The sequence below is a fragment of the Melanotaenia boesemani genome, chromosome 17 (assembly GCF_017639745.1).
Source record: "Melanotaenia boesemani isolate fMelBoe1 chromosome 17, fMelBoe1.pri, whole genome shotgun sequence".
Classification (NCBI taxonomy): domain Eukaryota; kingdom Metazoa; phylum Chordata; class Actinopteri; order Atheriniformes; family Melanotaeniidae; genus Melanotaenia; species Melanotaenia boesemani.
Window position 1 is genome coordinate 13,722,326 of NC_055698.1, and position 27,528 is coordinate 13,749,853.

At 38.1% G+C, this 27,528-nt stretch overlaps 3 protein-coding genes across 10 annotated transcripts in view; 2 read left to right on the forward strand and 1 right to left on the reverse strand.

The window, feature by feature from the left end:
- Positions 1 to 11,487, forward strand: part of ppp1r9a (protein phosphatase 1, regulatory subunit 9A) — a 55,346-nt gene extending 43,859 nt beyond the window's left edge. For 3 of the 5 annotated variants that reach the window (XM_042012017.1, XM_042012015.1, XM_042012018.1), the window contains exons 10-20: positions 561 to 657; positions 1,119 to 1,257; positions 2,610 to 2,698; positions 3,339 to 3,459; positions 3,554 to 3,617; positions 5,520 to 5,579; positions 6,083 to 6,131; positions 7,726 to 7,845; positions 8,129 to 8,152; positions 8,597 to 8,776; positions 8,904 to 11,487. In XM_042012017.1, the coding sequence (XP_041867951.1) occupies positions 561 to 657; positions 1,119 to 1,257; positions 2,610 to 2,698; positions 3,339 to 3,459; positions 3,554 to 3,617; positions 5,520 to 5,579; positions 6,083 to 6,131; positions 7,726 to 7,845; positions 8,129 to 8,152; positions 8,597 to 8,776; positions 8,904 to 9,086 (1,126 nt within the window). In that variant the 3' untranslated portion in view covers positions 9,087 to 11,487. The remainder of the gene's footprint in view (positions 1 to 560; positions 658 to 1,118; positions 1,258 to 2,609; positions 2,699 to 3,338; positions 3,460 to 3,553; positions 3,618 to 5,519; positions 5,580 to 6,082; positions 6,132 to 7,725; positions 7,846 to 8,128; positions 8,153 to 8,596; positions 8,777 to 8,903) is intronic. The other 2 variants (XM_042012019.1, XM_042012020.1) reach the window with 1 other exon arrangement.
- Positions 11,488 to 11,781: 294 nt separating this feature from the next.
- asb4 (ankyrin repeat and SOCS box containing 4) lies at positions 11,782 to 15,737 on the forward strand. Of its 2 annotated transcripts, XM_042012029.1 has the most exons (7): positions 11,782 to 12,181; positions 12,462 to 12,761; positions 12,863 to 13,105; positions 13,210 to 13,457; positions 13,566 to 13,679; positions 13,883 to 14,076; positions 14,415 to 15,737. In XM_042012029.1, exons 1-6 carry the CDS (start codon positions 11,875 to 11,877, stop codon positions 14,069 to 14,071), a joined length of 1,401 nt encoding a protein of 466 aa, XP_041867963.1. In that variant the 5' UTR covers positions 11,782 to 11,874; the 3' UTR covers positions 14,072 to 14,076; positions 14,415 to 15,737. The 2 variants fall into 2 exon arrangements, with proteins under 2 accessions (XP_041867963.1, XP_041867962.1); XM_042012028.1 differs by having other exon boundaries at positions 13,883 to 15,737.
- Positions 15,738 to 16,590: 853 nt separating this feature from the next.
- pdk4 (pyruvate dehydrogenase kinase, isozyme 4) lies at positions 16,591 to 25,718 on the reverse strand. Of its 3 annotated transcripts, XM_042012030.1 has the most exons (11): positions 25,344 to 25,715; positions 24,847 to 24,988; positions 22,425 to 22,496; positions 21,716 to 21,900; positions 21,118 to 21,207; positions 20,767 to 20,844; positions 19,840 to 19,916; positions 19,646 to 19,744; positions 19,360 to 19,473; positions 18,877 to 18,990; positions 16,591 to 18,553 (listed from the first exon to the last, which is right to left on the reverse strand). In XM_042012030.1, exons 1-11 carry the CDS (start codon positions 25,459 to 25,461, stop codon positions 18,410 to 18,412), a joined length of 1,233 nt encoding a protein of 410 aa, XP_041867964.1. In that variant the 5' UTR covers positions 25,462 to 25,715; the 3' UTR covers positions 16,591 to 18,409. The 3 variants fall into 3 exon arrangements, 2 of the variants coding, with proteins under 2 accessions (XP_041867964.1, XP_041867965.1); XM_042012031.1 differs by lacking the exons at positions 16,591 to 18,553; positions 18,877 to 18,990 and having other exon boundaries at positions 19,594 to 19,744; positions 25,344 to 25,717; XR_006013480.1 differs by lacking the exons at positions 16,591 to 18,553; positions 18,877 to 18,990; positions 19,360 to 19,473; positions 19,646 to 19,744; positions 19,840 to 19,916 and having other exon boundaries at positions 20,793 to 20,844; positions 21,690 to 21,900; positions 25,344 to 25,718.
- Between the last annotated feature and the right edge of the window lie 1,810 nt (positions 25,719 to 27,528).

Consider the following 27,528-nt stretch of genomic DNA (forward strand, 5'->3'; position numbering starts at 1 on the left):
ATTACCTTTCTGTCTGAGATGTTGTAGATAATGGGTACCCTTTCCTTCCAAATTTTACCAATTCCAAGAGTCAGAACTGAGTGTGCAATCTAATGCATTGCATCACTCCTGTTTTGCTGTGCTGTAATTCCTTTGGTCAGTCCCATCACAACCTCTCCTGCTCAGCGCCAGGCTAACGGCCTCTAATTGGCTCATCCCCTGCAGGCCAAATGGAAGTAAACTGATGAAATAAGCCCCTTGTACTTATCTGTAACTGAGGACAGAGCACCAGAGGAGAGGCAGTGGGTTAGCCAAACTAAGACCAACCAAGCAGGCAAAAATTGCAGCATTTAGTATTCTTAAGGGTGTAGATATGTGTTGTGTAAATGTGTGCTCACTGAGAAAAGCAGAGTCAGGGTGAAATCTGTCACACTGATGTCCTCAAGCATCCTCAAATCCCTTATTGCCAAAGCTGACAAAGAAGCAGCCACTGTCACACGTGATGAAGCATGAACCCACATATATAGTAAATGCACCCTGTTTTCTTGTGTTACAATCTGTGTGCCCTCTTGTATCTTCAGAGAAGTGGAGTTCATCCAGAAGGAGGATGCAGAGAGGAGGCGGCTGGAAGAGGCTGAGAAAGCTCACCTGGCAGAGATCCAAGGACTGCAAGTTCGGGTAAGTTGTTGTCACTTCTATTTTCAAACTCTACACTGATTGGTTTCCATGCACCATCATATTTGTTTGAGTGTGTGGTTAGGGTTAATGTAAAATTACTGCATGGTAATAAAGTTGTTTTACCTCCTCTCCCTTTTCTTATTTCCCATCACTGCAGTTGAATTGTTTTCTGCACTGCATATTATTACTGTGCACACTGAACACTTATGTTTCTATTGTCCTGCACTGCGTTGGAAAAGGGGTGTAGTGACTAGTTGCAGCAGTAAGAGTATTGGAAAATTGTATAATCTGTATTTAAAGCCTCAGAGAGGCTCTGTTTTCACTGCACTGATGTAGTATATTAGTACTGAGGGTTCAAATACTTTAGCTTTTGACATGCAATTTGCCAACCTTTGCAAGAACTCTCAAAAGTGACAGGAGTATGGCTGCAATTCAAACGTTATTGGTTCTTCTCTTTACAGATTGCAACATTAGAGTCTGAGTTAATGCAGCTGATGAAGCAGAACGGTATCCAGGTCAACAACAACAACAACAGTAATAGTTCTGAGAGGCTCAGCGCTCAGCAGCACAGCCCCAGCAGAGCTGCAAACCAAGCCAGAGGTCTGTTTGTGAGGGGACTGCTTTCTGCTGGGACAATTATGTAGAATTACTGAACATTGTTGTAGATTTGGCTGTACTTTGAAAAGCGCTAAAATCTACCAAAACACAGTTCCACTTGTAACTTTATGCATCGTATGAATATGATTGTCAGGCCAGTGCTGAAATTTGAATGATTTATTTGAGCTAAAATCACAAATCTGTTGGAGCAAATGTATGAAAGACCACCTGCCAGACCTCACTAAGACCCACAGGAATACCTTTAATGGCTACTAATTATCTTTGAATCATAATCAGCTGTTGTTGGTCACACACACTGCAAACTGCATCACAAACTCTATAAAAAACATGATTGCAATAATGAGTAATGGACTGGACTGAAATGACATGTAATGAGATAAAAATGTACACTCCCATGAGTATTTACACTAGTATGAAACAGTCCATGATCTTAGCCGCCTCCCATTGCTATTACTACATACATATATTTCAAAGCAGCAGTAAAACATGACAGTAATGTTACATGACTTTCTGACCCATAATGTGTCTGTATTTTGTTTAAAGTCAATGGAGACGTTACATTTATCTTTTCTGTTCTATGCTATTATATGAGACATTTTTTTTATAATTCTTATTATTGACTCCCATTCTCCTGTATTGCAAAATTCAAACAATACACACTTTTGCTCTGTGTAAACTGAAACACTGCACACAGAGAAAGCCACACACCGGTAGAGTACAATTCAGGCATTTGCAATGCACTTCCTAAATCTTCCCCTGCCCTGTCGGCTTAACCCTCACACGTTCACGCTGCACCTCTGACTCAGATCGCACTTTGGACCTTTGCAAACAAAAACAAACAAGTAATCCATTTTGAACCCATCTGTCTGGCTCGGTTCTCCTGAAGTCTTTTAAGCTCTGCTGGCTTCATTTCAGTGGTTATATCTGTCAGAACGGAGCGTGCACAAAGAAGTGCCATGTCTGATACTGTTAGAGTGATTGGATCTGCTCTGATTGGAGTGATGCAGTACATTATGCAATATTAAAACAAAGGGGGTTGAGGGACACAGCTGGGATGGGATAAAAATAAAAGAAAGCATGAGGGAGGAGAGAATGAGATGATATCGTTTTAAAAATATTTAAGCAATACAATTGTTTCTTCTGACAGCATCTCCTTAAGTGCTTGGAGAAGTAGCAGAAAAAAGATAATAGGCAACTTAATTAATGACTTGAGTTAGTATATTGGGGAAGGTTTGATAGTTTACCGGAGCTAATGAATTTTTTTGATGGGTGTTTTTTTTAATGGGAGATAGATTCTTTTTTACTCCGTTTTCATTGTGTGTTTGTGGCTGTAGACCTGAAGGAGGGCTCTCCCCACTCACCCAGCAAAAAGAAGGACTCCAAAGGAGTTGCCCAAGACAGCATCAGTTTCACAGAGCGAGAGGTTTGTATTTGTCTTTTACTTAGTCAAGCTAAAGTATTAGCAGAAGCAGATTTATAATTTACCAGCATCCGTTGACTAAAGTGTGTGTCATTAATGTGCATGCAACTTCATTAGCCTGTGTGTGTGTCTTGGGCCCTTGTCATTTTCGCTTTATTCCTTTTAATGAATTCATTTCTGTGTTGCTCTGCCAATCTAATTGAGTCTGTGGCACCATCACAACTTCTTGTTTCTATCCGTGTGATAGTAACAGCCACAGACTTCTTGTGGATGAAGGGCTTTCTTCCAGTTAATGCTGTCACTTAGCTCAGCTAGAGCAAGAAAGAGTTCAGATTAGATGAACAAATTGTAATCACAGCTGGCTGAGCACTGTGGTTCCTCCAGTGGAAAAGAGGCCAAGGAATTAGAAGTGGTAAAAGTATGTCAAGTGACTTTTGTCAGATTAGTCTGCAGCTCTGGTTGTTTAGATCAGATAGACATCTTTCTTGGTCTCCTCTGAACTTTTTTCTCCCTTCTTTTTCAATCATTTTTGCTCAACATTTCCGTCTCTCCTCCTCTGCTACGTTACTTACCCTTGCTGCTTCTCACACTTCTTGATTTCATCCTTTCTTCTATAAACCTCATAACCTTCTCTTTCATTCAGGTCTCAGAAGCTCAAGCAAGCCCAGCCCACAGTCGCTCTGGCTCAGTTCGTAGTGATGGAGGAGCCGCAGGCCTGAGGGCCCCTGGCAGTGCAGAGGGCTCTCCCAGAAAAACACTTCATGGTTGGTACACATATACCCTCATAATACACAATTAATGGTCAACAGATAAATAAAATAAAATAAAACAATATTGGTTTGCTGTTTCTGATCACAGGCTCCCCTACAATGTCAAGCCACTCTCACAGTTTGGAGGATCAAAGACATGTACTGGACCCTGGGTAAGAAAGGATCCTGAGTGCTTCAGTTTATCATAGATTGTTTGAGATGTTTTAACATAATCAGAAAGCAAATAGTGTGATGGTGTGTTGAAGAACCCAGTACACCCAGTCCCAAAACCCATTATCACAAAAGGCAAGCAGATTATTCATGCAAATCCCTAATTCAATTAAAAAAAAGACACCAGAAGAAATGATAACTTACAGTAAAACAGCAAATACCAGAAACTTCTTGAATGAACATAGAAAGAAAATCTGGTGATTAGTAGCTGAACTGGAAGGATGATACATGGTGATCAATATTTGGTGAATAAACTCTGATGTATCAAACATTTGAACAGTTTCAGATGATAAATATGTTCAATACTTACCAACAGGATAGAATAATTAGGGTACACTCTATTAAAAATAACCAATGAAGATTTCTCTCCATTTTTTAAATCTTGCCCAGACTACTAATTGTGTCAGTGCTAGATTTATTTACTGTATTCATTTCATTCATGTTTAACATAACCTACACCTTCTAAAGACACAATCCAAACTAATTTATCTTGTTTAAATCATCAAACTGAAACCTGGCTGATAGGTGTTTTTGTACTGGCAGCATCACAAGGCTTTTCTAGACAGTAGGGTGAAAACAGAGCCTGGATTACCAGAAATAAAACTGCAAACTCTCTCCTTAAGATATTTAAATTATTTAGTAATTTATGAAACTACAAATGTGCCTGTGAAATATGGTGTTTAGTCATTTTAACCCTTGTGTCCTCAGATTTGGCACCCTCTGGTGGCTCTCGTGGCCATGCACTTATCCAAGACTAATTAAACCAAAGCCCCAAAATATTTCATGTTTTGTATATTTTTTCAATCGTTAATTAATAATTCAAATACTTAAATTGACATTTAAAGGGTTAAAAGTCCTAAAAATGTTTGGTGGTGGTCAGAGAGGCCATAGGCACAGATTGGCAGCCATGTTTCTGCCAGTCTGCCCTGGGGCAGCTGTGGCTACACACGTAGCTGAGCATCAACACGTATGAGTGAGGAGTGAATGTATAATGGACACAATGTAAAGCACTTTGGGTGCCTTGAAAAGCGCTATATAAATTTAATACATTTTTATTATGGTTCTTTTGAGCAAGTCTGAAGGTGAAGGTTTTTTATTTCTAAGATCTTCAGATGAAGTTTCTGAAAATAAATAAAAAATACAAATGTGATTAAACCAGTTTTGTTGCTACTCTTTAACACTTGCAAGTGTCTAATTGCCACCAATAACTCATTTCTCTGATATTTATTATGGAAAATTATTCTGTTTTATTTTTTTTTAATGAATTAGACAGTAATTCACATATTCAAATTGGAATTTAAAGGGTTAAAATCCCAAAAATAACTGGATATTTGGTATTTTTGAGCAGGACGGAAGTTTATTTTTAAAAATAATTTATATATAAAAAAAATAAAAATAATGATAATTAATAATATTAATTTAAAAAAAAAGATTTTATACCAGTTTTTGTGCGTGGAGACGTTTGGCCACCAGAGGGTGCTATATTCACCAACAGAGTATAAAAGACATAGGACAGAACAAGAAAAATGTTTAAAAAAAAGTTATATAAAAAGAAGTCATGCAGCACAGCCAAAATGATCACCAACTAAAGAAAATAGCTGAGAAAAACTGACAAAAATCTCACAAGGATGGCATAAGAGTTAAAGGTTGAACTAGTGATGAGAAATTAAAACCAAAGGAGAACACAATCAGGCATGAATTGATTGTTGCTAAAAGATGAAATACTAAGTACTGAAAGAGACTGAAAATGAATTCTGTTACAGCCAAAACCCATTTCCTATTGTTAGGCACAATGACTTTTTTTTTTTTTTTTTTAAATTCTTTTTATCTATCGTGTCATTCAGGTCGTCCCTCAGGAAAATTAAAGCAAGGGTCAAAGATCCCAGGGCCTCAACTGGAAACAGGTAAAAAAAAGAAAATAAATAAAAAGATAAATAAAGAAAGAAAAGAAAATATGTATATAAGAAAAAATGTATATGTATATATATATATATATATATATATATATATATATATATATATCGTTCTATCACAATCTGAGTTTTTTCCTTTTTTGATTCTCTGATTTTGTATAAGTGTGAATTCAATGTTGTGTTGCTGATCTAGATTCCCCTTTTATAGTTCTTTATGTAATTAATAGCTACTGGCTCATTTGTGAGTATTACAGAGCCCAAAAAGGGACAAAATTGGCAAGACAAACTCTCTGGTGTGCACAAGAAACATTTTTGGTGCTGAGTTCAACACCTCTTGGGTCAAGTTGTAGAATTAAACAGACATTGTCTTTCCTGAAATGCAATCCATTTTCAATGCACATTGTATACAACCAGTAATTTCCTAAGTGTTTTTTGATGATTATTATTAACTTCTAAATAATTTCTTTCTCACAACAATATTCTTTCTCCCACAGCTCCACAGAGCCATCAGCAGATTACAGTCCAGAGAAGCCCAAGACCAAGGTATGTAAGATTCCTGTACGAGCAAATGATAAAGACATGAAAAGACACTTTGCTTTTGTCATTATAAGTCTACTGAGAAGAGGGCTCTGGCTCTATAACCTTTATATCATGTCTCATAAAGTTAAATATGCAGAACTTTGATCGCTTCACTGCATATTGTAGATGAAAAATGTGTGTTGTGTTTTAACATAATATATTTCTGTTGAACAGAGTTCACTTTCATGGCCTCAATTCTTCTCCTATTCATATTATGTGGTACTGTATTCTTCATGTTTTGCATTATTTATGATTTAATCCACTGAAATGGAAATGAGTTGATACTCGAAGAGGTAAATTGGGGGCTATTATTAGAGGAGAATTTCTGTCACACAATCACAAAAATGTGTCGTCATACTATAATTGTTTTAAAAAAATCAATGTTAATCAGTCAACATACTCCCTAATATATTTGATAAAATTGAGCCACACTTTAAAAAAATACTATTTTTGTATTATTAAAATCAGTTTTAAATTATCATTTTTAAAAGCTGCAAATGAAAGTGTGTCACAAAACAGGTTGAACTAGTCAGATGCCATCCTGCTACAATAAAATTAAAGTTTTCAACTTAAGCATTTGTTGTAGGGCAAGAACTTGCATGAAAACCATTTGTAAAACAGTGAAATATCAGACTTTGTTACCGTAGTATTAAAAAAGTGATTTTTTTTTTTATCCTGAACAAGTCTTGTCCTTTTCTCTTTCTGAGGACAAGCTTAGCTGAAGATGAGAGCACAGCAGGAGATAATCACTGCAGAGTTTATGTGCATTAATAGTAATGTTGAGCTTATAAGTGAGGATCCACCCAGAGAGCTGATTTCTAAGCCTATGAGATAACTTTAACTTTTACCTTAAATGCTGCTGAGGCTCCGATGACTCCTCTAAGCTGCTGTAGACAAAATTTTTTATTAAAAGCTTTTGAAATCTGTCTGTAATTGAGAAGCAATGTGCATTCCAGGAGGGAAAAAAAGGTAAATGCTTACTGTTTTTGTATTATTTAAAAGCAACATTTTGAGCTTAATCTGATGATGCACAGTGCTGTGCATCATTTGTAATTCTCAGCAGCTTTTGGGTTTAAAGCGTTTGAAAGTATGAGACAGTGTCCACACTTACAGGGTGAGAGATTCCTGGAGTTGAAAAGCATCAAGCTTCATCCTTTCTAACCACTAATCACATCGTAGAACATTTTAAACATGACTGATGTGCACAACCCTTCCTTCTTTCAGTTGATCAACCAACCTAAATATCTTAGTCCGCTGTCCTTTTTAACGTCTTGAAGTAATCGGATCAAACACATCATTCATTCTCACACAGGCGCCAACAAAAGCCGTCATGTTTTTGATTCATTCATTCCTCACCCAGAAAGAAACTAAGAAATAAACAAAGTTTTGATTAAATTCACAGTATCAACATAATGATGCATCAACATTTTGCTTATAATCAGTAACACTTCACAGAAATATCAATAAGACAGAAGCACAGCGACTAATCAGATAAATTCAGTCTCAAAGCCAGCTGGCTCCCACCTCAAGCCTTACAAGTATGTTTTTGATTTCTTAGGCACCAACTTTGATTGATGATCTGAGCGCCAGCAGCAGCAGCTCAGTGGAAATCAGTGGTCTGCTCGGTGAAGCCAAGATGTCAGGACGCTCACACACCCCGCTGCTCTCCTCAAACGAGGTACACATATACTCATGAAATATTTTTTTCCCTGGGTGGAAAGTCATTTTTGGGCAATGTTTTTGTGTTTTAGAGGCCTCCTCAGAAATATGACCATGAATACAGCTCCTGAGAGATAACAGCTATATTTCCGCTCTGATTCTTCTTGCAGAAAACAAAAATCGCCACATCCGTTCAGATTTACTGTCTTGAAATGTTACAGGATTCAGTAGGGAAGCTATTTAATCTCTGATCTGTTAACAACCCAGTCCCTCTCTGTTGTTTTCTATGCTGCAACATTCAGAGTCTGGATATGATAGATGATGAGGTGAGACTGAGGCTGCCAGCCTCCAGAGGTTGTTTGTCATCCTGTGTGTGTGTCTTTGTCTCTTATTGCCACACATCATGGAAAGAGACCATTTATCCATGCATGTCCGATGCAATTAATGTGTCTGGTGGCCCTGATGTGCAAAACACAGTGACGTTGAAGTAAATACATTTCACAACACAGATTTCAGATATGTTTCTTTGATTTAGATTTTCTTTTTGTTGTTAGATTTGGGGTTTTGTTATTGTGTCATACCTACTGTGGTTGTGTTCTGCAGTTCATTGCCTCCATAACTCTTTCTCTACGCACTGATGTTTTACTGCTAATTCAGCTCCTGTTGATATCATCTCAACTCATTATTCATCCAATCTTAGACTATAGAGTTGTGCAGTTGTGCATCTCACTATACAGTATGTGCTTCTCTTCTCTCTTCTGAATGCTCAGATCTTAGATGAGGGTCAGTTAAAGCAGCATCAATGGCAGAACTGCAGCATCACAGAGTGGACTTCACAGCAAGTAGCACGCTGGCTCATGGGACTTAACTTAGAACACCATATCCCAGAATTCACTGCCAAAAACATAGATGGAGAGCAACTGCTGCAACTTGATAGTACTGAGCTGAAGGTAATTTAAAATATTTTGTTTAATAAATGCACTTTTAATTTATTTATTTATTTCTATTTACACATGGCATCTGTGAAATTGATTCCCTTGATTAATAAGGTTGCTTATGCACATTAATTACTTTCAGGCTCTCGGAGTCACTTCTTCCCAGGACCGTAACCTGATCAAGAAAAAGATCAAAGATCTCAAAGTTTTGATGGAAAAGGCTCAACGGAACCAAGAGAAACTGGAGAAACAGCGCGAGAAGCTACGGAAGAGAGAGCTGGAGCAGCAGCAAAAAGATGCTCACAGAGAAAATGTGACAGAGTGAAAGAAGCCTTCAGATTACCTCCCGTTTCACTGTAGCACCACAGCAAGTAGCATCTCGCGGAAATGACCGCCAGCAGGCCCACAATCAAGCCCTGAGGGACGCCTACTCTGTAGTTCTCAGTGGTGGAGGTCCACACCCACCTGTCACAGGATGTTGAGTGACCTGTACACCTTACAAATTAAACCAAAATGAGGAGTTGGATGATAGAATGCTGCCCTTCATTATCCTCATTGTACACCCATCCTGAGTTTCTAGTATTTTAAGAATCCACTAAGTTCTATTTATTTCGCTGTTTATAGCTGTAAATTGGGTTTATTTATTCTTATCCAGAGTAAGTCTGTGAACCCTCACCCATATCATCCTCAGAGACATGTCTTTTACCCATCACAGCCACTCTGGACATGAAAACCAAGTACATGTACAGTAATAAATGCAGATATAAATACGTCTGATGTGCCATTTTGATAGACTTGTGTAAATCCTATTCAAATACACTGATCAGAATATATTGCTTTGAAGCACATACAGGTCAGGTCTGTGTGGCAGAATTTATTAGGCAGTTCCTATCTGCCAACACTGGGTGTGCTGCCTACTTTCAGCCCTACAGGAAACAACACTGGAACTCTCCAACAGGAACTGAACTGGGAATCAAGCTTCACTGGAAGAATTTAGATTTATCTGTACAAAAAACACTGGAAGTGCAAATACTGTTTATGTGACCTGTGCACTGGCCTGTAGGGCTCTTTACAAAAAATACTAAAGCAGCTCTCAAAGTATCAATAACAAGGACATACTGTATGCACTGGACTGGTTCTAATAGTGATTTTCAGGTACTGTGTAATCAATAATTTGAAACTTAACTAACCTGTAAAAACAAGTAAACAAACAAAAACAACCTTGATGAAATTAAACTTCCTGCTCATATGCATATTGTTGCCGCTTGTAACCTGCTTTTGACTTCTTTTTATATTCAGTAACAACGTAAGACGCTGCTGCTGCCTTTAGAAACTCCTGTAGTAGAAAACCTCTGAACCTAGCCGCTTCTGTGTGAGTGTCGAAACACATGCTAAGCTAATCGGCCCATTTCTGTCACTTTTGTTCCTTTTAAAATTTTGCACTCAGAGTTCTCCATGTAGATTTCTCTAGAAAGTTCTCCATAAGATTTAAGATCGCTGCCATGTTGATGGCTTCTATGGTCAGATGCAGCAGATGTGGTATTTTAAAGATTATTATACCTGACACTCATATGATACACTGGAAATTGCTCCCCAAGGATGCAGCATATTTTAACTTTCTTATAAAATTGCTTTAATTTAAACTTAAAACATTGTGATCACATTGTTAGATGTCTTGAAATGATTTCACATTTTATTTATTGGTTTAGGATAATGAAGCTCTTTGAGTTTTGTGTTCCTTATGATCTTTATTTATTATTCCCAAGAATCATTACATGTAGAGACACCAGACTCTTTGCGATAGAAAAGCAGGGAGTTTGATAACAGTTCTCTCTTGTCTTAAGAAGCCTTCCTGATGTGCTGCTAACAGGTTAATAACAAGAATAGTTGGGATTTCAGATACTTCATTCACTGATCAGAGTTATTTATTACTATATTTTTAGAAGCAACTGACTATTGTTTATCATAAATTGAGAGTTTATTAACACCTAATAAGTTATCCAGAATTGTATGATTACTTTCTTTTGCCAAAATACTATTAAAACCTCTAATAAAAAAATAAATAAAGGTAAATTCAAGTGGCTGTTATCATATGAATGATGTAAATGTTATCAGTGGTATTCTCCTGTTGTGCTTCTGGTTTTCCTCTAACACAACTACAGTATAATGCTGCTCCAGTGCTCCTCTGAGAAACTACTCATATTATATTCTTATGGAATATTTTGTAACACTTGAACCCTTCTGTGAATAACCCAACACCCTTTACAAGCCGGTTGTCAGACTGCGCTCTTTAGACTCTTTTTGTATGTATAGTTCAACACTGAGAGCAATATGCTGTACGAATCCTAAAAAGCCTTGTTTTTTATCGTGCTGGTGTGTCTGCGCAGTTTGTCAGAGGGCTGAAAACCTGAGCGGCAACATGTGATTCTGCAGTAGATCTTTTCTGTGTGTTTGCCTGGATGAGACCCCGCTGCTCCTGGTTGGCAAAAATGCATATGTTTCAAGTTATGTCTGGAAGCATTTATTTTTCATGTACATAGAGAGCATAAGATAATTGTCACACTGCTAGTCATGGTTTCACCCTTAAAAGGTTGTGCATACTCTCCTTTTCTTTTATTTTCTTTTTTTTTTTTGTTTTGTCATTGCCTTGCTCTCTTTTTTTCGCATTCTGAAAAGTTGGAAAGGGCAGCTACCTGTCACACTGAATAAAATGTGCGGTCATTGTCCACAGTTTGCTTCTGTTGTTTTTTGTTTTTGTTTTTTCCCCCTTATCCTTGACCAAACCTGCATCCCACACAGCCAAATAAACTAAAATCAGCTTTATGTGACTGTTCATAATTTGTGAAGATGTTGTTGTCATGGCACACTCAGAAGGCAGGCTATTTCTCACCATGTGACTTTCCACTACATGATGGACATCTTGGTAGACTAATCCCCCCTTCTCTCTCTCTCTCTCTCTCTCTCTGTCTATTTATAGTCTTTCTCATTCCACTCTACCACAGTTTTTTTTCCTAACGACACACTCCTGAGCCTTGTTTGCCATCTTCCTATACTTAATTTCCCTCTTTTTCCCCCTATACAACTCATATGGCTACACTTCTGAAGACTTTGCAATGGTGGATATGTTTGAATCCTTCATCGTCACAGTTTTTATGATTATTTCCAACCTCATCCAGGCTTTCTGGAACTTTTCAGAGCCTGAGCCTGCTGGCCTGAGCCAAGACCACTCTGTCTACGATTTCATGGAAGTGTTGAGCCCCAGACAAGCGGCTGTAAAGGAACTAAAGGACCGGTACCTGAAGGCCTTGCAGACCAACAATGCACAAGAGGTCCTGCAGATTTTGCACACTGGTAAACTAGACATTGACTCTGTGCTGGAAGTGGACGACCCCAGCATGGTCCTTGCGTCATACAAACAAGGTTAGAAAGTTTTTATTTTGACTTCAAACCACTAGATGGTGCTAAACTTACATAAATCCACCCCATAACCTGGAAGTACATGTAATGAATCATAGCAATATATTTAGGCTATTACAGAACCTACAGTGTAATCCAAAATCCTGTGCTCCAGCATCATCCATCAGTCTTCAAAACTATCAAGGCCATTCCCAATTCAAGCTAATCTGTAATTAAAAAAAAAACATACATTTGACCTTTATTGTTACTTTGAAATACTTACTTATTATCTGATATCTCTAAGGATATTGGCTACCAGGCTACAAACTGGAGAAGTCTTGGGCAATGGGTATCCATGTTTGTGTTATGTACAATGCTGTGGAAACAGCACTAGTACTCCTGCAAAAAGGCGCAGCTGTCAACCGGATGCCCAATGGGAAAACACCACTGCATGTGGCCTGCGAGGTCTCCAACAGTGATTGCGTGGCCGTGCTTCTGGCTCATGGAGCAAAAGTTAACAGTCTGTCTCTGAGTGGACACATGCCCCTGCACTACTGCATCACCAAAGAGTCTGTAGCCTGTGCCAAGCAGCTCATTCTCAAAGGTAACAAGGCAAAGATGCATAAATGGACATAACAAGAGATAAGAGCACAAATATAGATGCCTTTTAAGTTTTAGATTAATAAGATCATTTTACCTCTGAAGGTGCAAATGTTAATATGGCCAGCCACAACAATGAAGAGGAAACACCTTTGCATACAGCTGCCAGATTTGGTGTCCCAGAGTTGGCAGCTTTGTTTTTGGCCCATGGAGCAGCGGTGAATGCTGTTAACGCTTTACAGGAGACGCCTCTGATGACTGCAGCTTTCTGGGCTTTTGACTCTAAAGAGCAAATCTACAGCCAAGATCACCACATTGTTTGTCGCCTCCTGCTGGATCACCAAGCTGGTCAGAAGTTCTGGATCAATTTCCTAGACTATGACTGAAAAACCATGCTGTCATCATATTACAGTATGAGAAAATGGCTCTCTGTTTTTGCCCTTGATTTACAGATCCCAATCTTAAAGAAGAGGACCATAAAACAGCCCTTCACAAGGCAGCCTGGAACTGCGATCACATCCTGATGCAGATGTTGCTGGAGGCTGGAGCAGATACACGTGCCATGGACATCAATGGCTGTGCCCCCATTCAGTATCTTCTCAAAGTAACAGATGTAAGGCCTATGGCCATTCCTGACCTGTGCTATCAGCTGCTGCTAAACTACAATGCAGCACGAATCTACCCACCACAATTCCACAAGGTGCCTTTTACATTTGTTGCACGTTTTAATCATTAGCGGTGTTGACAGGGGAAGGCCTTTGCAAGATTCTGGTGCTTTGAGATGTTCCGATGTGTGATTTTTGGGCAGGTGTTGCAGTCCTGTCACGACTACCCCAGAGTTGTTGAAATCTTGGTCAACTCTTATGGACATTTAAAGCCTACAAGAAAATGGAGAGCTGCTATTCCTGATGACTGCTACCAGGTAATTCTTGCAAAGATTGTCACTGCCTCCAAGAGCCTTATAAAACAATAAATGACTTATATCTTTAAAATGTTTCGGACCATGCTTTAAATTTCTTGCACTATGCAAAATAGCCGGAGTACCATTATAAAGAGCTCAGCTGTATTGCATACATTGATGGTTAAAATGACTTTGACTGCGTCTGTTCCCTTTTGTTTCCTCAGCGACATAAAGACTTCTATGACTCAGTGTTTGCTGTTTGCACAAACACTCCTCGCAGCTTACTTCACCTCACCAGATGTGCCATTAGAGCCAGCCTGGGCAGGCTCTGTCAGAGAGGAGTTGCAGAGCTACCCCTACCAACTCCAATGAAGAAATATTTATTATTAGAACCAGAGGGGATACTTTACTAATGAAGGTACTTTTGATAATAAACTTTAGTTCCACCATGGGATGCTCTGATGATCTGCAAACCGCACACAAGCTTCTATTCCTCAATCAACGATCAAATGGCTTATTATAAATATAATTTTGGGATGTTTTGAAGTTGAAGCCTTTAGAAGCATTATTAATTAATTATGAATGTATGGAGTTTTGAGACACTTGAGAATGCTTATTCCTCTCCTTTCATTACTGACATCTTTCACCATCTACAGATGATGGTTTTACCTCTTCTAAGTGACATAAGTGTGTCTAAGTAATGAGTTTCTGGATATTTTCCACCTCAGCAGTGTTGACCAACATGTCTCCCCACAGCAGTGTGGCTATGTGCTGAAGAGGATCCAGATCTACCTGGCAACCGCCCTTAATGCTTTCTCTCAAACTCGTGATATGCCCATTTCTGTAGAAACACACTTGACCAACCACTTCACGGCGAGTGCTTGCTTTTCCAGTGCACTGCACTTAGTCACGAGTGTAGCTCAGTTCTTTGAATGTCCTTTGACAAAGGTTAGTCTTTAAAATGGAAACTGCAACTTAATATTGTTGTCAAGCTTTGTCAGTATGTCCATGTAAAAGCAGAGCTTGCTAAGTTGAATAAATGTAAGTTTGTGTTATAATTTCTGAACCTGGCAACATGCTCTGAAAGTAATACATGAATTACTCTGAAGAAAAAAACAAAACAAACAGGTGCAACTGGCTCTTCCAGTGTATCAAATTTGATTTGCAAAATTCTGCTAACCCTGAGTTAAATTATCCAATAAGGGCCAAGAAAATTGTGTAACTGGTGACAGTAAAGGTAGTGTGTCCTGTATTTCTTTACTTTTAATTTAATTGTTAATGAAAATTGGGAAATTTGAAAAAACTCAATTTATTGGTTTCAGTCTTTTTAAAAAAAAAAAAAAAAAAAAAAAATATGTTTCTCACGTGAATGGCCACATGACCTGTCAGCTATCTCTTCTTCTAGAAAATAAACATAACGATAGCTGGCTTATATGAGAGAGTAATTATAGAATATTCAGTTGAGAGGAATTCCTAAACTCTTTCTATTTTTCCCCTTGTGTATTTAAGGTGACAAACCCATTTAGAGAAACAGCATTTTAATATTTTCCCTTTAAAAATAAAAGTCTTTGAAACATATTCTTTAGCCTGTTATTCTGTATAAAGCATCGCCTGCACCATTCAACCCAGTTACAACAGCATCCTGCACTGGTCTGATCCTGTTTAATCAATTTTAACAGTTTTGTTAATCAGTTTAACAGAGATTCTGCAGGACCACTGCAGAAGAAAGCACTTTCTCATATAAAATTTTCCTTTCTTTCTTTTTATTATTATTATTATTATAGTCTATATTATTCCAAATAAACATGAATAAAATGCCACAAGCTGCAGAGGGTGTTTAACACTGATGTTGGTGGGAATTTATGGGTCATGCACAAAAACAGGTGTGTCTGTGACTTCTGTCATAAACTTTAACCTAAGACATGCATTTGCAGATCCAGGACAATCTCCAGTTTTGTATCTCTGATGATACAGCGGTGAGCATACTGCACCTTTTAATCCTGCTGTCATGGGTTTGAAACAGGTCTCAGCCTATTAAGTAAACATGCAACTTCAACAGCAAAGAGTCATGAATTCATTTTGTGTCTTGTCCAAATACATGAAGGAATGCAAACATTAGCACAGAGCAATACAAGTTTTTTTTAAATAAAAACCTGTTTACCCTCACCATTAGCTTAAGTAGATTTATAGAATTGTTCCTCGTGTCACAGAACTGATTTCAGATCCAAAGTAAATTTCTCTTGTAGCTTTGCAAGCGTGCGAGACCTGTTCAGCTTCAAGGAACATTGTCTGAATGACTGAAGGGTCAAATCTAAAATAAACCAGTGAGGGTCAAGCACAAACACATATACTCTTTGTAGAAATGGCAGAGGAAAAAGGGTTTTCACATACATCTGACACTGCAGTGATTTAATATTTTTCTTTAACTTTATTATTCTATTAATTGAAAATATTCATTTTCTTGTACTACTATATTATCAATAATGTCTCAACTAAACAGAGCGGCAAACTCAGAAATCCAGAACACAGCATGGCATCGGTGGGGCAAACTAATGAATCTGCATAACAAAACAGAACGGCCTGTTCTCTACCCCTATTGGCAGCTTGCCACGGAAAGCCACTGGACTGTGTCCGCTATGGTGACTGACAAGCTAAGCAAAGTTTCCGAAAACTATCTGAGGAAAGGGAGCGGCACTGGGGAGTTAAAGAGAGGGAGACAACAGCTCGCTAGTCATTACAAAGAGCAGCAGCACACGTGTTAACACAGCAGAAACATTTTAATTTCTATTAGTCTTTGACTGGAGAAAACCAAAATTTTCTTCTTTCAGCTGCATTTAGGTGCCTTTTCACAAGATATCACTTCACACACTAGGATAGTGTCATTTAAGGAGTCCCGAAGTCTAAAAAGCAGCAAGAAGCTGAAACAATTAGATACAGAAAACAAACAAGATTTTTATTAGCAACATTCACTGGTCCTTTTAATGATGAACCACAAACTCAGCACAGTAACACTTGGCCTTAAAGTGATGCTTAAAGTGAACAGATGTTTGAGTTGAAAGGCAATCCGGATATTAAACAAAGCAAAGGCTTCAAACTAAGCAAAGGCAGAGAAGTGAATTACAAAGTATAAACGTATGACTAGTGTGTGAAATCATTACAGTACATACTGCATAAGTCCCTCAGTTAGGTCAATACAGCTTATCTCTTAGTTGCTTCTACATATCTTCCATACCAAAGTCAGTGTGAGTATAATCCTGTCAGGAACAGATAACAGGACGACGGCTTTCAACCTGTTACATAACAAATGGCTGAAGGACAGTTTCTGCAACAAATTAAAACGTGTAAAATAATTTAAAAAGAATGTCAATACAAAATGGAATACGGTGATTTGTAAGTTATTTGCCCATCCATTTTCCATACTCACTTTATCCAGTCAGAGAGTTGGGGGAGGATGTTTTTCCATTATTGTTTGACCTTTGGATTTTAGGTGTTCAAACAGTCTGGGGCTTGTCTAGTTGCACTTTTTGTTTTATAAAGTGCCAAATGAGTACTGTGAGTGACAGGCCAGGTCTGCAAAGCAGGCCCGTTCACTGCAGAGCCATGCTTCTGTAATACTTGCAGGAATGTGGTTTGGTGTTTTCCTGATGAAACAAGACAATCCTTTGAGAAAGACACTGACAGATGTGCAAGTTGTCCATCCCGATGTGATCTGTTGCTCCTCCTTAATCTCCACAGATGCGGCATTTCAAATTTGTCCAAAGTTATTTTTAAAAACATCCCTAAGACAAAGTTGTAAAATTGCTTCTAACATCCAAAACAATGAAAAAGTCTCTGCATAGTTCATATCCTGGTTAATTTTCAGACTAGTTTAAATATGTTTACATTTCAGTGACAATAAAGGAGAACTTGGCAGTTGTTAACAGTTAAAACTACATTTTTTTATGTTTTGCACGACACATACATCATATATGTTTTAACTATTTAACATTCAGCCTAGCTCAGTTTGCATCGATTGATTGCTACAGTAAGTCAAAGGACAGGAGGGCAGTGACATTCATGATTCTCTGACAAAAGAATCACATTCATTTACATCTCATTTTCTTCAAAAACTATGGAACCATTCATTGTATATTTTTTTTATCAAAGCAACTGACAATGAAACACTTTGCTCCCTTTATGTTCATGCTGCAACAACTGAAAATGCTCCTGTCTGCCTGAGTATGCCTCCTCCTACCGCTTTTTGCTGGGATCTTACCGACGCTGAGACTCTTTTAGCCTGATGCAAAATAATCTTTACTCAGGAATTTGATCAACCAAAGACTTGAATCTTCAGAAATAATCTTGAAAGAAAACAACTGATAAAAACAAAAACAGCACGCTTGTTTCTAAATGCAATTACCAAGACAAAAAGATTAATACTTGAACTGTTCCATTTCCATTAGCAGCATGTGGTCATTAAAAACAACACTGCGTGTGATGTATGAGGTTTTGTTGGGTTTAAATACCTGGAGGATGGTTTGAAGTCAAGTTCAGAAAGTAATGATTCAGCTTGACTTTTGTGAATTTTTAGCACAGACACTGAACAATTTGAACTCTTTAAATGTTTGTCACAGATTTGACGTGTGAGATGATTTTCCAGATTAAATGAACACACAATCTGGTAGCATTGGATGGCTTCTCTGTCTTCTCCTCATTTCTCTTACACTTCAATTCAAACCGTTTTAACGTCCCCCTGCTTCTTCAATGCACCATCATCGGGTCTTCTCATACTTGCCAAGTTTCTTTGGATCCTTGCTGGGCATGCACCAGTCATCAGCCTCTGTGCTGGTCTGGTAATGTCGTAATGCTGACTTATTGAAAACAGGAAGTCTCTCCACTGACTCTGAGGACAGGGCCTGGAGATATTGGATAGAAGAGAGCAAATACACTGACACATGTGTGTGAATGAATCAGATCCAGCTTGCTTCTCATTTAACTTTCCAACCACATTCCATTTGTGATTAATGAGGCGTCTCTCCGTGGTTTAGACTATTTTCTAACATGAAATATGCACCAAGTCATAACTTACAGCATGATGTTCATTACTTCTACACTGTATGAACGGCACTTAGTCTATATCTGCCACCACTAAAAAATCCAGCCTGTGATGTGAACTTAGCACCAACTTGGCCTCTGTGGCTATTTTTGACAGTCTGTGTGAACAAAAGGCTGCTCTCACCTTCAAGTATATGACAGCTGATGTGCCATAGCCTTCCATAGAGTAGAGCTGCAGGTCTCCCTGGAAATACTTGGCATACAGGCGGGAGATGGGCAGACCGTAGCCAAAACCAGCCTGCATGAAGAAGGAAAAGACCAATGAGTAACAGGGTCACTACTGTTACAGATTAGCCTTGCTAGGGCAGCTGTGATGAAATTGGTGAGCTGGATGTTTAGAAGGTTTGGTCTTCATACAGGCTTCTGTCATGGTTACAGTTTAAACCAATGAAATGTTGCTGACTGCATTCCAGTGTGTAATAAGCTTATTTGCAACTATGTTCAGTTGTGTAAGCTTCTGCTTAGCACATGATGAGTTATTCTTAAATTTATCTTCAATCCCAGTTTAAAAGACCAAAGTTTAAAAAGTGAAACTTGTGGTCCTGAAAAACTCTCACAACATCTAAGTTTTAAGAATAAAAATTAAGGATGACAGGTTTATTCTCACCAGAGGAGCATTACGAGATTTGTCCACATGGACAGGACTGGGAGCGGTGGAGTACATGTAGCTGAAGAGACGTTCAATCTTCCTTAGAGGGACTCCACCTCCTCTGTCAGACATCTAAAAGTAAAAGCAAGGTATGCTACATTTACAAGAATCTGTTGTCTCTTTACCATTTGCCATACTTCATGTATTAAGTTAGCAGGGAAGACTTATTTCTACTACATGCTAAAGTACTACCTTTGATTGAAAAAATGTTAACTCCTTGTTAACTCTCAGAGTCCTCATCTACCTTGATAGTGAGGTCCTCTGTGCCGAGTGAAACGCGCAATTTGATTGGAGGCAATGTCGGGCTCGTCTCATGGGTCTCTACAGTAGCTCTCATAGCATTCTGACCGAGAACAAGGATCATAAAACAAGTGAGCAAAAACATGATTAAAATAAAAACAAGATGTGTATGCTTTTAGAGTCTGCTGAGTACCGCACCTTGAAGAGCTCAAACAGCATGTGGTAAAGATGGGATGGCACATAGACAATGTGGAGGGGTTGGTCAGGGCTTTTAGCTGTCAAATATTGGATAAAATCAAACAGAAAAATGAACATTTTTTTGTTAAAGCTGGGACAGCCCTGTTCTCTCTGTGCTAAGCCCATCACATCAGATGATCTCAGTTACGTTATATGCATGAGAACAACATTAAGCAGAACCAGTTAAGAAACCGGTCATGTGAGGTGTCCGTCACTTGCACTTGCTGTGCAAATTTAGTTTTGGCTTCAGGATTGTGAATGTAGGCTTTCATTCATGTGTTCAGCAGCTAGTGAAGGGAGGAAGTATGTGGCTGCATGTCTGCATTTGTGCATCAACTAGAGGAGGCAAAATACATTTTACTGATGCTGTTGCAAACCAAGATGTAATCTCAACCTATTTCTTTTTAGCATCAACTAGCATCTGTGTGTTGATTTCTTCAAAACACTTGTAGATGTGCATGCTTTTCTATGTTTGCAGAGATGACCAGTACTGTACTTATTTGCACATTTTGTGCCACTTCTACTAAAGAACTCAAAAGCAAGGCACAAAATATAAGCCAAAAACATGATAATTATATCCTCATATTTTAAGCACTAGTTCTGATCTGACTTCTTCTGGTTTGTTTTTGTTTTACTACTAATTAAAATATGTTTTTCGTTAAGCTTCTGTCACTTTCTCAGTAAAATTAGCATGAACGGTTACAGCTGAGGAATGTCAGATGCTGATGCAGGGGTTTTTGGCAGAGTCAGCTTACAGGAAACAGACACTTCACTTACACCAAAAAAGGTTAGAAAGATTTTAGAAAAGCAAAAAAAACTTTGCTATCATATAAAAGCACAAAGCTGCACTCTGAAATATGACCCCTTTTGATTTTTTAGAAGACTTACAGTTGACTTCTGTGATCTGTATATCAGGAGAGGTGAGGTAATACTGCTCACACAGCATCTTTGAAGTCTCATAGGCATCTGCAAAATGACACAATGCAATTTGTTGCACAATGTCAGGAGTTCTGACCGCAAAGAAATGACTGATGTTGAATGAGCACTGTCTCATGGTGAGCAGGACTATACAGCACTCAAAGGTGGAGCTGTTCCACCTAAAATTGGTTGTAAAATTAGATCCCCAGACAAAGTACAATGACTCAAAAATAGCAGATAAAGTTTAAAGAGTCATGAATCTATACAGACACTGGTGGAAAATAGATAATGCATTATGTGTGTGCGTGTGTAATTTATTACCTTTTACCACCTCCACAACGTCACAACTGGGGTCAATGCTGCCGATATGTTTGGGATGGGCTGGATTTACGCTGCCATCAAAGATTAAAGCTACAAGATACAAAAACAAACAGTATGTGTCACTCAGAAAAAAGCTACTATGCTATTCCAGTAACACATTTGTAACTAATACAGACCAGCATTAGGTAGATACGAAGCTATGTGTGTGAGTTATTTGTTGACACAGCTACATACACACTGCAGGAACTCTTGCATAATGCATTAATCTCTCAGTGCCGCTCTGCTGTAAAACGATGAAGTCAGGCTGAGTGACACTTAACAAGTTACATCCTAGATAAGTCTTGAATCGCTACATCACTTTGTTGCAGTCATAATTAAGACAAAATTGAAAATAGATCAGCTGTGTAACGAAAATGCATGCAACTCATTTTTTAAATGTGAAAAATACTCATAATGCTTTCTGGTATAAAAATGAAATCTTAGAAAAAGCTGTTCTTTGTTTACAAGGACCGGCTGAGTCCCTTTTTGTTGACATGAGCTGTGAGTGCTAGCAACTGTGTTGATTAACTCACAGTTAATCACAGAGTGCTATACTGACTGTGCTGGTTCATGAGCATGCGCGTGGAGATGCGGCTCATGTAGAAACGGTCCAGGAAGTACTGAACGTTCTGGTTGGTGACAGGGTCCACGCCGAAAGCATCCTTGTACTCCAACACACCCTGAGCCATGGTAGGCACCACGTTGTTATGCCGATTCCGGACATTTACGAGAGTCTGCGTGAAGCTGAGGACAACAGATGAAGACATATGCACTTCACCAAACTTTGGCTAGTAGTGTCTTGTTGAATTACGAGTTTCATTTAAACTAATATGCACAATCTAGTATTAACATCATTCTGCTACATTTTAATATATTGCTTTCGGCTGCAACTCACTAATCATAAATTAAATTATTAATTTATTTTCCTTTCAAAGGTTTACTTATCCAAACTGAAGGGATTAAAACAAGTACCATCTTCTACTGACGGGACTGGAGATACTTGAAGAGCTAAACGTAAGACTTTTGAGTGAATGAGCTCTTCTGGAAACTGCCGCGGCTGTACAGTTTTTACAGTAAAAATAGTGCACGTTAAATGTTGTTTGCACTACAACAGCATAAAGAATGTGATTACCTGCCTTTATGTGAAGCACTTTTCTGTTGCTTTAAACAAACAAACTGTATTATGGTGAGTCAAATAATATCAGTCATTGTCAATTACAAACAACAGTTAATACAGATGTGGTGAAAAGTGTGTGTTAATGACTTACCTTTTCAGGACCTCTTTATCATCTGGATCTCTTTCTAAAAAGTCTACAAGCTCCATCAAACTTTGTGAATACCTGATGGGCACAACACAAAAATACATTCCGTTTATTTCCTATAAATAAGACGACAAAGTGAAAATATGATGGAATAAAAAAAAACATTTATGTGAAATTTCACACATCATATAAGGCATGCTTGAAACACAGCCCTTCCCTCTTAAATATTAACTGCTTGTCATGTCACAGACGGTTCATCCAGGCCAGTGGATGAAGCAGACTTGAGTGCTGAGCTCATGGACTAACACTCTCTCACACTGTCTCGCTGCAGAAAAACTGGGTGAAAGGTGACTGGCCGTGTGACTATGCTTTCTTTTTTGTGTTTTAGTTCTATCTGTTTACTGTGACTGTTAATGTGAAGCACTTTGGTCAACTGAAGTTGTTTTTAATGTACTATAAAAATAAATTGGAATTTAAAATCAGTGCAGCAACTTTGTTCTTTAACTCACCTTTAGCCCTCAAGTATAGAATAAGTCCCACCGTGAAAATAGATATATAGATTTTTTTCCACAACCATATTTGGAAATACTGTCTCCTCTTACTTGACAGGCATTATGAACAAATGTCAAATCAACATTTTTGCTGACTTCGCAAAAAAGCTCTGAGGTAGTCAGGGAAGGGTAAAGTACAGAGAGTACACAGTCAAAATCTGTTGCTACAGCTCTTTTCTAAAGAGGCTGGGAGAAGAACTTCTGTTGTTAGTGTTTTCATGTGTTTTGTGCACCAGGTTTTATTAGCATGCTAGCATAAAACCTGAAGAGCAAAGCTGCATATTACTTGCTGTGGTTGAAAAGGAAAAACAGAATGAGACCTGCAGACCTGCAACTGCTGTTATGGTTTTAAATAAAAGCTGCTAAGCTTTTCAGTCATGCAGTAAAACTAGGCTGAACTCTCTATGATGGTATCTGTAGCACTGATTCTGCTATGTATGCAGTAATAACTAAAGGTAGATTCCAACAAACACTATTGTGAAGGTCATCCAGGCCAGGGAATGTCTTAATAATACAGCATCAAAAGACGTTTAATTGATTACAACTACTCCACTAACAGCAGAATTACCAGCTATTTCATGTTAGACATACACATCTGCGCTTTGTGTATCTTGAATTTTAAACTCATCATAAAGCATAAAGAGTTGCAGACAGACTTTCTAGCAATCCACAGTCCGCTTGGTCTTATACAAATAGAAGAAATACAACACCACTCTCCCTCTGAGCTGTAGGCCAACAGAGATAACTTCAAGAGCAAGGTGTGTAAATGGCCAAGAAGCATCAAACCGAGAGTCCATGATTTCATCTTCACTCACTGAAAAACAATGGTGCATATGCAGGGCTGCATTGAAAATACTATTGAGTATTTCTCCCTGTTTGCTGAAGATCACATGGGCAAGCTACAAGGCTACATAAAATAAACATTTTGTGGATCAATGAGACCAGAATAGAACTGTTTTATGATTAAACAGAAAGTGTTGGGATAGAGGAAGAGGCTGTGTTCTCTTATAAGTATGTTATTCCATCGGTTAAACAGCGGTGGTAGTGTCATAGTTTGGGCCTACATTACTGCGGTTCTAAAGGATATTTGTCTGTCAACTGAATCTCTACAAAAGTGTAGGTAATAGAATAATAAATAAAGTGAATATCTGAGATGACTAGGTCAAAGTCATCATGATACAGCAGAATTGTGGAAAATCCTGAAGTAAGTAGTTCATGTTAGGAAACCTGCTAACATCCTGGAGCTTGAACTGTTTGTTCTGTGCAGATGAATGAGCTAAAATTCCTCCTTGTTGATGTGTAAGAATGATCAACAATCACCACTCATACAAATGCAATATTGAGTTTTTTTTTCAATCAGCAATGCAATAAATGAATGACTAAGAATAATATTTTCTCTCATTTGTCTATTGGTTCCTTTTAACAAATTCTAGGATTTTAGAAATCTGATATTATTTCAGTAGTAGTTTCAGTAGACAAACATCCAATCCTAAAGGTTCTTGATCTTTCAAATACAAATGTAGGTCCTGTTTGGAGGTTGTAGCCACGTTAAAAAAAGATTGCACTTGTGTACAGCTGACATGCACTGAGTCTCACACATTCTTTAGAAGTCAAAATATCTGCTGCGTCGGTTATCTTTGTCCTGCAGTGCATGCACTGAAATGGTAACTGCTCTTTGAATGAAATGTATTGACCAGTTGCATAGTGCAATGACACTTTGCACCTTAACGTTCCTTCACTTAAGAAACATCTTAACATTTCACAATATTACTGATGAACTAGTAATATCTCATTTCTGCTAAGAAACGGTAATATGTTTTTTTGGTACATATATAATTAAGAAAACAAAACAGAAGTTTGCAACCCTGATACCCTACCAACTGGTGAGGAGCTTTACAGATGGAGTGCCAAGGAGCTTGTCAGGGAGATAATCAATTTCCTTCATAATGTTGGCCAGTCTAACAGGAAGCTCCTGTCGCAGGAACACAAAGGAGGTCTTCTCACATGCATCGGCTGACCCTGCAATCACATGAGGGACAGCAAAACGGGGGGCAAAATAAATGAGCAAACATCAAACTATGTCCCCAGTCAAAACAAAAAATAGTCCACCAAACCCTCAAACACAATCACATTTTTTTGTGGACGAATGCTCTTTGCCCAGAAGAAGCTGTGCACATGTAATTACCTCTGCGGAACAATTATGTAATTATGTGGCGTTTGCAGCTGTCTTAAGTGACCAGTACTTTGTAAAATCAGCTGCCGTGGAAAACAAAGAGTAACGTGAGTTGTGCAACAGCCATGTGATTGCGGTACAGTATGTCCAAGTAACATACTGTACAACAACAACAACAAAAATATCACCACGAGCACTTACCGAAGTCAATGAACTGCTTCATGGATAATGGAGAAGGGGAAAACTTGGAGAACCTTTCCACTTGTTTCGGTATCCCAGCTAGAGAGCCGTTTTTCAACAAAAACTGGGCGAACTTCATTTTTCTCTCCCCCTCTGTAGACCCCAACAGTCAGTAAATCGGGGACAAGCTGTCCTTTCCAACTCCAACACAATCCAGTTTGACGATCTTAAGCTAGCAGAGGAAAAGCTCGGCGTCATACAACTCCGTCATACCCTCTTTCAGGAGCCAGTCTATGGATTCCTCGACATTACTTTTCTTGAGCAGCTCCCATCCATATTTTCAAACTGTTTTGCGCCCTCAGGATTGAACTTCCAACAGCGAGTGAGCTATGTTGATATATTCAGGGAAAACATGAAGATTGACATTGAAACCAACCAATCAGCGCTGAGATTTTTCTGACTTTGGGCGGAGCTTTCCTCCGGAGGCTGAGTGTAAACGTGCTGAGCTGCACAATAGCAGTAATTTTATTGCAGCATCCCCTATCGACGAGTAATGCAAAGTACTTGTGTGCTTTCAAAGATATTTGTAATAAATGGTAAATAGACTTGTACTTATATAGGGCATTTAAACTACGTTTACTGCTTTTAGTTTTGAAAAAGTAGCTTATTGTTCCCAAATTTTATTTGTAAACCCTTGTTTGCATAAAGAAAACGGAAACCCAGGCACCTGTTTTATATCTGCGTTAGGCCTAACACAATACAGTTTTCAATAGTCACAGCAGCTGCAATCACAATGCATCACAGCCTTTTGCTAGATTGTATATTATCTAATTACCTTTTCCAATCATTCAACGCAGGTAACATTTTTAACCCTTAAATGGGCAATCACACGTGAAATTTTTGTGAAAAGAATTAATTGCTATTTTTTAAATGTAACACTTAATTAAATGACACAATTTAATTTTTTCTTTCTTTTTTTTTATTTTTTATTCCAAAATATGACCCTTAGTTTTCATTTCCCAGTTTGTATCTGGCAGAAAAAGTTACCCATTAAGGGCACAAATTTAACTTTTTTAAAATTTTCAAATATATGTGTAAGCTTTTTATTTTTTATTATTAGCTACTGTCTTTTGTGTTTTTGAATTCAAAGTTTTAAAAAGCAGAGAAAACACTGAATACCAGTTATTCAAATGTACTGAACGCTGGAAACAAATGTAGTTTTGAATAAATAAACCCTCTTACTCCTGTATTTAAGCAAACGTTTTCTCTCTAGAGCTACACCAGTGATATCCTATAGACAGTGGAAGCTGTGGAAACAGTTGTGAGGATTTTGACTAGTGACAATGCAAAGCCTCACTTTGCACCCCTGTCACATGATGGTGTTCTGTCCAGTCTGATACATCCTGTATGGACCTTTCACTGCCAGAATGGGGAAGTGGTCTCTTACAATCACCCTCTCAATCACTAATACAAACTACAATACAATACAATTACTCACAGTTTCCCTCATCTAAATCAGATAAGCCATTAGGTAAGAAAACTACAGATGCCACCCCTCTTTCTTGTACTGTCAGAACATACTGAGAGAAAATACCTTAAAAGGTATGTACACTGGTGAATGTATCAGTAATACACATTTTAAATGTTTTTTAGGTGTAATGAGTATTTGATACCTTTATGTTATTATCTGTAGAGTATGGAAAAATAAAGAAAGTTTACCCCATGATCATCATCTTTGTCCTCGTAGGCCTCCATTTTGGAGTTTGATATAAATGTATCAATGTAGTTTTCAATACTGACATAAAGTCACGTGACTTGTGTACCTTTCCTACCCCATCTTAAGACATTCTCGTGACATGACGTGTGGATACTTAAAGCACCTCCCCCCTACAGCCTGCCAAATGTCTATATCCCCCAGGAGACAGAAACCATTTATGGGACAATACGTTTTTAATTAGAAATTATATATTAGAAATTTAACTTAAATAATGAGTCAAAAAATTGTAGGCATGTGCATACAAAGCTTTTGAGTTTTATTTAATATTACTAAACTAAACTATGTTTTAAGTTAACTCTATATGTACCCTTAAAGTAATGTGTTGTATTTTATTATAAATTTAATCAAGTGAGTTGTTTTGTCTTCAGAATTATGTTATATTTTAAAGGAAGTTGTATGGGCTACCTTAGCTAAAGACGGATGGCTCAT

Coding starts and splice junctions, on each gene's coding strand:
- asb4 (XM_042012028.1), top strand. CDS start 11,875: ATGGTGGATATGTTTGAATCCTTCATCGTCACAGTTTTTATGATTATT. Junction 12,762..12,862: donor CAAGCAGCTCATTCTCAAAG/GTAACAAGGCAA, acceptor TTACCTCTGAAG/GTGCAAATGTTAATATGGCC. Junction 13,458..13,565: donor ACCCACCACAATTCCACAAG/GTGCCTTTTACA, acceptor ATTTTTGGGCAG/GTGTTGCAGTCCTGTCACGA.
- pdk4 (XM_042012030.1), bottom strand. CDS start 25,461: ATGAAGTTCGCCCAGTTTTTGTTGAAAAACGGCTCTCTAGCTGGGATA. Junction 22,497..24,846: donor GTAAAGCTCCTCACCAGTTG/GTAGGGTATCAG, acceptor TGTGCCCATCAG/GTATTCACAAAGTTTGATGG. Junction 21,901..22,424: donor GATAAAGAGGTCCTGAAAAG/GTAAGTCATTAA, acceptor TGTTGTCCTCAG/CTTCACGCAGACTCTCGTAA.